Source organism: Cucurbita pepo, chromosome LG16, assembly GCF_002806865.2.
Source record: "Cucurbita pepo subsp. pepo cultivar mu-cu-16 chromosome LG16, ASM280686v2, whole genome shotgun sequence".
Classification (NCBI taxonomy): domain Eukaryota; kingdom Viridiplantae; phylum Streptophyta; class Magnoliopsida; order Cucurbitales; family Cucurbitaceae; genus Cucurbita; species Cucurbita pepo.
In genome coordinates this window covers 1,733,284-1,745,034 of record NC_036653.1, presented here as the reverse complement: position 1 = coordinate 1,745,034, position 11,751 = coordinate 1,733,284, and the positions used below count along the sequence as shown (strand labels likewise).

The following is an 11,751-nucleotide window of genomic DNA, read 5'->3' as shown; positions in this document are numbered from 1 at the left end:
ACGTATCACATGTGGGCAGAGTTGTAATTGCAGATCATAGGTCGGTGCATGAGTTGAGTTAGATTGTGGGACGCGAATTGTAGGCACGGGTATGGGTTTAGATTGTTGCGGCTCCTCAGGTCAGGTGAGGTCCGTGTCGCATGACACTGCTTATGGGAGGATGCGTTCCTATGCAATGGTTTGATGCGTGTCCGCGATCAGTTAGGACGTGCTCCTACTACCATTGGTTGATGCGCTTTCGACCGCTACTCGTCGGTTACCCATATGTTGATTTTTCAAAATTTTCTATTTCAGACCTCTTTACATTTTCTTAACTCTCGATTCTTAACCCATAACAAATTACTTCTTTCACGAGAGTCGTAGACCTCATATCCTGCAATTGAAAGTAACTTTTATATAATATTTAGCTAACCACGTACCTTAATAGCACCTTGAAAGTTCTTAATAAATTCGTTCTTACCAAAATTTGAAACATCCTAAAATTTCAATTCCGACATGAATCTTGGTCGAGTTTCAACACACAACTTGTGAGATTCTCCTCCTAGATTATCATACTAAAGAATTAGAACCTAATATCAACAACCTAAAGCCTAAATTCTCTTCTAGCAATTAGATCAAACAAAAAGTATTATCGAGAAAATGAGCTAATTAGGAAAGATCTCAAGTAATGAAGCCAAAACAAGTAAATAAAGCTCAAAACTCATCTCGATGCTATAAAGAGCGTTTGAGATGCCCTAAATTACTTATTCAAACCTATTTATCCGAGAGGGTATCGTTGAAATAAGATTCCACTTTAAACCTCCCAACGCTACACAAAGTACTATTGTAAGTCCAATCAAACTCATGTGCATATGCACATTCTAAACTTTTCTTATTTGAGTCGAATTGAGTGGACCTTTTCCGAGAGGAAAAACACCCATTTAGATTATACAAAATTCCCACAATGTTGATGAAGACTTTATGAGGTTTCAGAGAATTACATGAATTTATAGGTAAGGAATGTTGTGCGTCGAAAGCGGAACAAATGTACTCACAACACCAATGAACGAAAGTACACAAAGAGACACCAAGATATTTACGTGGTTCGGAGGGAAGAAGTTTCCCTACATCCACGAGTAGCAACCAATCACTAATAGACAAAGTGTTACAAGTGAATACCTCACTATCACACTACAAAGACTCTCACCAATATGTCACTCAAGAAATACAATGTGATACACAAAGCTTGATGTTTGACATTATATAGCTTTTGGTTGAACCTAAAAATATCAGCGAAACTAACCAAACCTAAAAATATAAGCCAAACTTAAAGTCCCATAAAATAGGACTCATCATTCGTACACAATAGGAGCTTATGACAATTTACAATAAGGAACAATATCTCGAGAGGACAATATTATACCATTGTGAAAATCAGTGATTTCAAACACCTAACAACATGAAAATCGGAGCGATAGCGAGGATCAACATGCAACGATATCAAATTAGAAAGTTTTAAAATCACAGCACCAAATTGTTAAATTTAAGAGAAATCTTACATATAGTTAGAGAGGAAAAAAAAAAAAAAAAAAAAAAAAAAACAACAAAAGCCCACAAACACAAACACTTGTCAGTATAATCCTTAGGTACACTTCAAACCACCACGTGAACACGACATCTTTCAAACCCAGCTCGTGAAGAGAGAGAGAGAGAGAGAGAGAGAAGATTCCTCTTGTTCTTCATGTTCTTCATCTTGTTCTTCATGTTCTTCATGTTCTTCATCTTGTTCTTCATGTTCTTCATCTTGTTCTTCATGTTCTTAATTTCTGCTAAACAAAACCAGATTTCTTCTGAGAGCATCGAAATCTCAAAACAACATAAGAAACAAATCTGTAAATCAAAACAAACCCCATCATCACCATAACATTCCTCCACCTGCTTTCTTCCCCATACCCTTCTTCCTTCAACACATCCTCTCCTCTCACAACACATTCCCCAAACATCATTTCCAGACACTTCCCCGACCTCGAAAACTCATTTATCAAAAACCCTTCAAATGGGTACTTAAACACTGATATATAATGCATAAATATCCAATACTTTGGTATCTCATGGTTCGATATGAAATACCCAGAAAACAGGAAGAACGAACCCATAACCCCTGATATCACCGAGTTCCCCACTATGAAATTCGGCACCAAAGCACTGAAACAAACCACCACTGAATTCGCCGTGTACAGAATCAACCATATTAGCACCATGAAATGGATGAACGCCATTACGTTTCTGTTCAACCCCACCAGCCAATATAATGGTATTGAGAATAAAATGGCTAGGATTAGTAGAAATGGGATATACACTAACCCATTGGCTATGGCGTATGAGGATACTCTGTAGCTTCTGGAGGAGGTTTCTTTCATTAGAATCTCCCTTTCTTGTAAGAAAATTGGGAGGGCTTCGATTGATGTTGTTAATAGAAAGGTTAATATGAAAGCGAATAACCCCACGCGTTCTTCTGCACCCACTAAATCGAATTTGAGATTGTAAAAAATTGAACCCAGAACGAGGCCGGATATGAACATTTGAACTGTTCTGCAAGCGAAAAGCTCCTTTGTTCTTATGATGTTCTTGGAGAATCTGTGCATTAGGATGGCGGTTTCTTTGAGTCTGGAATTGGCGAAATCGGGTGGGGTTATTTCGACTCTGTTCTTGACTCTGTTCTTGATGGTGTCCTCGTCGATGACTTTGGATTGTTGAAAGAGCTGTTGGAGGGTGAATTTGGGGGATTTGAATTGGGATTGGGGGATTGTTTGGGTTTGAAGATTTGGGGTTTTTTTAATGGTTTCAATGGCTTCAATGGCGAATTCAACGATGTTGACATGGAGTGGAGGATGGAGAGCCATTAGAGTGAGGTTCAGAGCGAGCTGTTCAACAGAGCCATGGTGCAAAACAGAGCCATTGGAGAGAAGGAGAATGGAATCGAAAAGCTTCACGATTCTGAACCCAGGCTGATGGATGCTAAGAACAATGGTTCTTCGCCGAGCTTCAGCCATGGTGGTTTTCAGCATATCGATGATTTGAAAAGCGGAAGTGCTGTCGAGTCCGGAAGTGGGTTCGTCGAGAATCAACACTTTGGGGTCGTGGATGACTTCCACGCCGATGGAGACTCGCCGTCTTTCGCCGCCGGAGATTCCCCGGAGTTTGTCGTCGCCGACGCGGGAATGGGCGACGTGGGTTAGTCCGAGTTCGTCGATTAGGGAGGTTACTTTGGCGGTGAGATCGGAAGAAGGGAGGGTGAGGCGGAGCTTGGCGGTGAAAGAGAGGGTTTCTTCGACGGTGAGGAGAGGGAAGAGGGTGTCGTTTTGAGGGACGTATCCGGACATTGTGTTGAAATGGGAGGGGTTGATGGGGTGGTGGTTGAGGAGGAGGGAACCGCCGTGTGGGGTGGTTTTGCCGGCGAGGATTTGGAGGAGGGTGGATTTTCCGGCGCCGCTAGGGCCGACGATGGCGAGGATTTGGCCGGATTTGGCTTGGCAATTGACATCGGAAAGGAGGTAGCGGTGGCGGATGGTGGGTTTGGCGGTGGAGAAGATGTTGAGAAATGGGGATTTGGGGTTATGGGTTTGGATCTTGTAGCATATTGCTATGGCTTCTATGTCGCATCCTTCTTGTTCTTGTTCTTGTTCTTCTTGCTTCTTCATTTCAAGTTCTTGTTGTTGTTCTGGTTCAGCTCTGGTCGGTTTCTCAGCTTCAGTGTTACACAAATTAATGATGTTTTTTTGTTTCTCTCTCTCTCTCTTTGTCACCCTTGGCCTTGCATGTCTTGTTTAAATAATTATTTTGAGTCTTTTGTTTTCATTATTTTTTCGTACTCTATTTTTATTAATTTAAATATTTTCGAATCGTGAGATCCATGTCGATTGTGGAGGAGAACGAAATACTACTTATAACGGATGAAGAAACTGTGCTCTAAAAGCTTTGAGTGGACACACGAAACGGAAAGCCTAAAGAGAACAATATTTGATATTTGTCCATGGTGGCTATTACAAATGGTATTAGAGCTAGGCATTGTGCCCTCGCTAGCATATCGCCTCGTGTCCACCCCCAACGAGGAGGTTGAGTCTTGAAGAGGGTGAGCACGAGGTAATGTGCCAACGAGAAGGCTGGGCCTCAAAGAGGGTGGACACAAGGCGATGTGTCAGTGAAGAGGCTGGGCCCTGAAAGAGGTGGATTGTGAGATCCTATATCGGTTGGGGAGGAGAACGAAACGCCTCAAAGGAGGTGGACACAAGGCGATGTGCTAGTAAGGAGGCTGGGCCTCAAAGGGGGTGGATTGTGAGATCCCATATCGGTTGGGGAGGAGAACAAAACATTTTTTATAAGGGTGTGGAAACCTCTTCGCGTGTTTTAAAACCTTGATGAAAAGTCCAAATAGGACAATATTTGCTAGCGGTCGACTTGGGTTATTACACAAATTATATCTGTCAGGCGATGTTTCAGCGAGGAGGTTGAGCCCCAAAGTGAGTGGATTGGGGGATCCCACATTAATTAGAGAAAGGAACGAGTGCCAGCGGAGACTGAGCCCCAAAAGAAGTGGATTGAGGGATCCCACAATACTGTATGTATACATGCATATATGTAACAACTCAACTTATTACTAGCAGATATTGTCAGCTTTAGCTCGTTATGTATCACTATTTTAAAACGTGTCTATTAGGGAGAAGTTTTCACACCCTCGTAAGGAATGTTTCATTTCCCTCTCCAACCGATGTGAGATCTCAAAATCCGCCCCCTTGGAGTCCAATATCCTCGTTGGCACACCTATAGGGAATGTTTCATTCCCCTCTCTAACTGAGGTGAGATCTTACAATCCACCCCCTTAGAGACGTAGTGTCCTCGTTGGCACACCGCCCGATGTCTGACTCTGATACCATTTGTAAATCTCAAACTTGATTTTAAAACGCATCTCCTAAGAAGAGATTTCCATACCCTTATAAGAAATATTTTGTTCCTCTTTCCAACTGATGTAGGATCTCGCAATATCTAACTCCAATAAAAGAGTATGTTACTGAGTATATAAAGTCAAACCACTGCATGGATAGAGTTAAGAGACGAAGTCATAGGATGACGATGATGTTTTAATGTTCTTAAATGCTTCCACTTTAATGTATTTTGTGTTAGCAAACTCCTATTTTATCGAAATTATGTATAATGTGAACCGACCGTACTTTTCTAATAAAATTACGTACGGTTGATTTGTTTTGTTTAAAGGGTTACGGTTTCGTAACGTTTTTCGATTTTTAAATTATGAAACTATGGAAATATTATTTTTGTAATATTTGATCTTATTATAAATTATATTTGGAGTCAAAACATTTATAACTTTATTAGATTTGGATAACATTGGCAAATTAGTGGACCACAAATTTTCAAATAAATTTTTATTTTTATTTTTATTTTATTTGTGTGGTGGAGAATTCATGCCAATTCAAAGCAAATGTAAAATTTTAAAGGAAATTAAATGAAATAAATGGGTAAATCTTTTGGGTGAATGACAGCAAAACAGAAGATTCTCTTTAAGAACTTGCTTGGTTGTGCTCAAATGTTGGCCCATTTTATTTTGTCCTTTGCCAACTTTTTAATTTTTGGAAGATTTTCACGCCAACTCGAGTAAACGAGAAGTACATGAATCAACTGAGACTACATTCGAATGAAAATTACCCTAATGATAGGATTGTTGGATGATGAAAGTCCCACATCGGCTAATTTAGGGAATAATTTAGGGAATGATCGTGGGTTTATAAACAAAGAATACTCTCTCAATTGGTCTGAATTCTTTTGGGTGAGCCCAAAATAAAGTCACGAGAGCTTAGAACGAAAGTTAGCCTATATTTTACATGGAGTAGATCTACATTGGGTTACCTTACGTAAGAAAGCGTGTGGGTAAAAACAAATCATGCTGAAAGAACTCGTGTTGAGCATGAGACACTACAATTTCAATATTACCCATTAAAAAAAAAAGTTTGGAAATGTTCAGATCATCAAGTGTCGAATCCAAATTTTGAATCTTAAACATGGGACATTGCATTTTAACGTTACCCATTTACCGATTTGAAGCTTGGGCTAACTACGAGTCAAATTAGAGGCAACTTTCTAAATATCTCGAACATTTTTTCAATTTCAATGTGTAGCAGCTCAAGCCCATCGCTATTAGATACTGTTCTTCTTTGGGCTTCCCCTTAAGGCTTTAAAACGCGTCTGCTAAGAATTAGAGGTTTCCACGCCCTTATAAATAGTGTTTCATTCTCCTCTCCAACCAACGTGAGACATTATACGAGCATGTGAGTGAGAATAAATTATGGTGAAAGAACTCGTGTTAGTCTGTGAGGATATTTTTCACTCTTAGAAGTAAGGAGTTAGTGACATAGCCATGTTGAATTCGGATACTGAATCCTGAGCATGAGACATTAAAAAAAAGTTTTGAGAATGTTGAGATCATCAAATGCCGAATCCAAATTCTGAATCTTAGACATGGGACATTGCAATTTAAGGTTACTCATTCACTGATTTGAAGCTTGGGCTAAGTACGAGTCAATTAGAGGCAACTTTCTAATATCTCGAACATTCTTCAATTTCAATGTGTAACAGCTCAAGCCCATGCTTTCCCCTTTCGGGTTTTCCCTCAAAGCTTTAAAACGTGTCTGCTAGGGAAAGATTTCCAAGTGTTTGATTCTCATCCCCAACTGACGTGGGACATCACACAATGTTTCCAAACTAGCTATAAAAAAGTCGAACATAGTTTATTGGTTGAAAATTAGAGGCGGATCTTCGAGTTCGAGAGGTATAATACTTGATTATCATATGAGTTTTGTCGGAATGTGATTAAAAAAAATAGGTTGTGGGGAAGTCTAAAAGCACCCGTGAAGCCCTTGTGTGTTGTGGACAGTGAGTGCCCAACCAAACTCCTCAGTCCCCACAGCTCATTCATAAGCTATCTTCTTAGTCCGTGAACACTTCTTTTCCCTATTTTGTTCTATTCTATATATATTTTTTTAAATTTATATTTAACCTATTTTTTATTTATTTTAAAATTTTGATCGAACATCGTCAGTTAGATTTATGATTATTTTTGCCCATTTTTTTAGTTTTTTTAGTTTGACAATATGTGGAGATAAAATGATTTGAAACTGTAACGTCTCTAATTTTCGACACCATATGTGACTTCGATGACCATTTTAACATTCAGTATCATCTGTGTCGGGACACTTTACCTTTAACCGAAGGATAAAGGTAGTATACGTGCCTTGATTATTTCAAGAAATACTCATTAAGTCATCTCACTGTTCGGGCTAATAATGCAACCACATATGTATAACGATGGTTTCTAACTTTTTGTGGGTTCACCCTCCAAGACGACCTCCTCTGTGATCACACACTGTCATGGTTGTACATATTAATTGTCATGGTTGTACATATTCACGGTTTTACAAAAAATAGGTGTTGTGGTCTTGACACGCTCATGGTAAGCTTTGAGGGGAACCCAAGCCTCATATTCATTTTTCGTATGTCTTTGTGGCTTTGACGGACCTTAAACGAGGTTTGTCTTTGGCAAATGAACACAAGTCGTGTACAATTCAAACTTGTTCGGCCGCACACGCCGCCTGTGTGTGCATGTTCAATTTTCTGCAACCCAACCGACTGCCTTTCCAATAGGCCAAGTCATTCGGCTAACCTTGCCTCTACTTAGGGCAAAGGTCTCTCAACGCAACGTCGCATCTCAATTTTCATCTTTGATACTAATTGACGCAGCCATTAAGTTTTGATGTCATCCCAAGTCCCAGGATGTCATCGACTATTATAGCTCGCTCGTCATGCCCATAAAAAATGGACCCATGTGTCGTTCATAAAATCGAGACATCTCAAACATCTATCCATCCGAGTTCTATCGAGACATTGAACCCTCTCGTGTCCATGCTAGTTCATTTACGAAATTCGTTTAAGATAGCGANGGGGGGGGGGGGGGACGCAATGTTTGCACACCTGTGCCCTCTAACACTGTCCTTGAAAAACCCATTTAAAAGGAAGTCATTCTAGACAATCGTCTCGCAACGCTCGTCCTCACTGTGACACACGCATATTCCACAAGGTAGCTCACTTAGGCCATAGGGCCAAGGAGTGGTGGAGAGTTAACACAATGCATCCCCTAAGGTATATTTTGAGGCATTTTTGGTATGACAGGTGTAGACATGATTTTGGCAAACAGACATGCGGTGTCATGAAGCGTCCGTCTACTGTCCGAACGACACCATATTTGGTGAGATTTCATATTTCATATGAACATACTTAATTCCAGAATCACATGTCCAAATTTTCTCTAGCATCCTTTGCAAGGTTAAAGATCAAGGCCCTACCCTACCATTCAACAAGCCTATCTCTAACACTCATGTCAATATGCTTCTGTCTTGCCTACGCCTTAGCTTAACTTTCATGCACATCTTTGTGGTATGCTAGATGATGAGTCGTCCTCCTTGATCGCATCATGACACTCGTCTTGCCTCACCCTTCACGTGACCAATTGGGTGCAATTATCGTGTCGCCACCTTGTCTTCTTTGCACGTAAGATTCACAATTACTCTCGTCATCGTATAGTTGTGGCATGCAGCTCCCCAACACTCCCTACCTAAACCACCAATCAGCGAATACTTAAAAAAGAAATATAGAATGACGTGAGTATAAAAGTACTCAATAGGGCAATCTACTTGTAGACTGTCATTACATCATATCCTAATAAGTTACCAACAGATAAGAGAACGGCTCGGATGTTGTAGAGCTTCCATCAAAGCTCAGATGGTCGTAGAACTTAGGCCCACTCAGTTGTTAGAAACATACAACTCACACACTCGATCCAGTTGAAGGAAATGTACTTGATAACACGAGGATAGTAAACTCATGGCCGTTAGAGTTATTGATGAATTCTGATATGTACAGTTACAGAGAATATAAAAACAGTAATATATATAGGTCTAAAGACCCTAGCTGCCTCAAATGCCCTACAGACGAAGAGATGTTACCGGAGAAAGCATTTGTGACAAGTTTAGAAGATGAAGCGCCGCGAGTTCTCCGATTTCTGCAGGTATTTGGCCATCGAAGTCATTGCACGAGAAATCAATGGAGGTAAAGACTGTTAAGATTTTGGTGAGTTTTGTTTCCAGACCTTTGCTTATAACTGATACTGTATCTTGATATTTCACATAACTGAATCGGAAGAAATCATAGCGGAGGTGATTAGCTTTTGATTTTCTATATTCTTCACCATCAACCATTGTTTTCCACTGAATCTGTTTCGAGATAGATCGATAATTTGCAGGCTAAGCCAGGAGTCATTGCTCGTTGGACATCCAATCTTGCCGTGAAATTGGTTCGATCGAAGAGCAAGAACACGCATGGTGGATATATTCTTCAATTGACATGGAAAGGTATCATGTATCTCGTTATTCCCAAGGTTTAAAACCTCCAAATCTTTGCAATTCGATAATGAACTAGGTACCTGCCCTCCAATGTCGTTTCCACTTAGGTCTAGAGTTCTTAGGTCGCACATACTTGGAAATGTATTAGGAATTAAGCCTTTGAAGGAGTTTTATTTCAGATTTAGATTCGTGGTCATCTTAGTTAGACACAGGGGAGGAAACATGCCACCCATATTATTATGAGATAGATCCATTATCTTGATATTTATAGATGTGCATAAGGATTCAGGAATATTACCTTGAATTTGGTTTCTTGATGCTGAAAAGAATACTGCATAATTTATGTACTTTCCAATATCAAATGGAAGAATAGAATTGAAACTGTTGTTGGAATAATCCAAGTAATAGGCTGATGGAGCGAAGAATTGGAGTGGCCCTTGAAATTTGTTGGAATGGAGGTCAAGAAGGTCTGGGTTGCGAATGTTGGGAGCCTGATACCTAGATCTGGTAGACGTATATTTGGAAGATATTTCGTAAAGATCTGATAGTGATATACGATATTTGGTACAGATTTGATAGAGACATATTTGTTAGGTGTATTGTATTCTATCTTGTTGTACATATTTGAAGTCATCCATACAAAATTTTTAGCCAATATTCTCCTTGCATTTTCCCTCTCTTGTTCTTTGTGTTTATCTTGATCGAGTGTGTACGTTGTTGAGCGATCCTAACACTTGGTATCAGAGCTAACAACTGGTATCGATCCTAACAGCGAGGTTCTGTGGTGAATTTTCGAAACCGGTGAGCGAGTTGCAAGAAAGATTTAAATGACTTAAACTTGTGAGTTCCCAAATCCAGTGAGGTATTGCTCCTTGAAGTTCATTATCAGAGAGATCGAGAGAGATGAGGTTGGATTGGTCTTTCAAGAACTCAGGGAACTTTCTCAGCTTGCAAGAAGCCAATTCTAATTCGGTCATTTGAGGAAAGGCGGCCGAGAAGGTATCATTTGAGTCAACTGACAAACTGTTTCTTGACAATTCAAGTCTTGATATGTTCCTCAGTTGCTTGAACATGTTTAGATTCAAATGTCCAGAAAAATTGTTGAAAGAAAGTTAGAGAATCTTAAGACCTTCTAATTGATTGCTCTGTAAATGTAGGGTATCAAGTAAGGAAGAAGACACATTGGAAAGCTCCTTCAAACTACCATTAAATCTGTTGCAGCTGAGTTGAATTCTCTGGATTGATTCAAGATGGAATAGAGATAAGGGAACGTTTCCAGTGAGTGAATTGTTACGTAATTCAAGAACAACAAAATGATGATCAAGACTCTTCAATAACGAAAACGATGGAGTTGTGCCAACAAATCTGTTCCTCGAAAGATCGATATATGTGAGTTGTCTGAGCTTTGCTATGGAATTTGGGATCGAGTTACTAAACGAGCAACTTTGCAGGTCTAATCTGGTCAAGTTCTCAAAAACACCAGTCGAATCTGGCAGTGTCCAGATTTTGAAGGGGTCCTTTGAATTTGAACAATGGAAGAGAACCTTGCAGAAAAACATTATTGGATAGGTCCAGAGTTTGAAGATTTGGTCCCTTGAATATGCTTTGTGGAAATACTCCAAGCATCCTGAATCAGACATATTAAGCGCACGCAAATTGGAGAGTCGTTCGAATTCGAACGGGATCTTGGAATCGAACCGATTCAAAGCCAAGTTCAGATTTTGCATGAACGAAAGACTGAAAAGACTGCTTGAATTATCAATCCTCCGGAGTAAGTGCCTTTACCTGAAAATAAATAGTATGTTATGAAATACTTAGTAAGTGCCTCTAGAAAATTAGGAGTAGCATAGCTTAGCTAAGGAGTATTTTATGAAATATAAGTATCTTTACTTGAAAATTAGAAGTAGTACATGACTTGAGTATTATAGTGACTCCACCATTGGTGTCAAGGAATATAAACACATGCAACTCATGATTAGGAACCTGTCGTTAAAACTATCATGGAGGTGACCTTCAGTCCAGACAAAATTAGATGTGTAGTACTTCCTTACGCATGACCCACACGTGCAAGCATGAGGTTCCAGGTAGTTTGCACTCTCCTCTAGGCCCATCATAGTCTGACTAGTTGTCTGTAGCCGAATTTTCACAGAATTGGATGTATAGTACTTCCCTACACACGATTCACATGTGTGAGTGTGAGTCCCCAAGCGATTTGCACCCCCTCTCTAGGCCCATCATGCTAGTTGTCTGTAGTCGGATGTCAGGAGGCAACAAATCACGATCAAGACATAATGATCATCATCAT

General features: G+C 39.8%; 1 protein-coding gene across 1 annotated transcript; it reads right to left on the bottom strand.

The window, feature by feature from the left end:
* Window positions 1-1,439: 1,439 nt before the first annotated feature.
* LOC111777124 (ABC transporter G family member 5) lies at window positions 1,440-3,791 on the bottom strand. The gene has a single exon (XM_023656581.1). The coding sequence runs from the start codon at window positions 3,678-3,680 to the stop codon at window positions 1,809-1,811; it is 1,872 nt and encodes a 623-aa protein (XP_023512349.1). The 5' UTR covers window positions 3,681-3,791; the 3' UTR covers window positions 1,440-1,808.
* Window positions 3,792-11,751: the final 7,960 nt, after the last annotated feature.

What these genes read in the sequence shown, in the direction of transcription:
- LOC111777124 (XM_023656581.1), bottom strand. Translation starts at nt 3,680, where the DNA reads ATGAAGAAGCAAGAAGAACAAGAACAAGAACAAGAAGGATGCGACATA.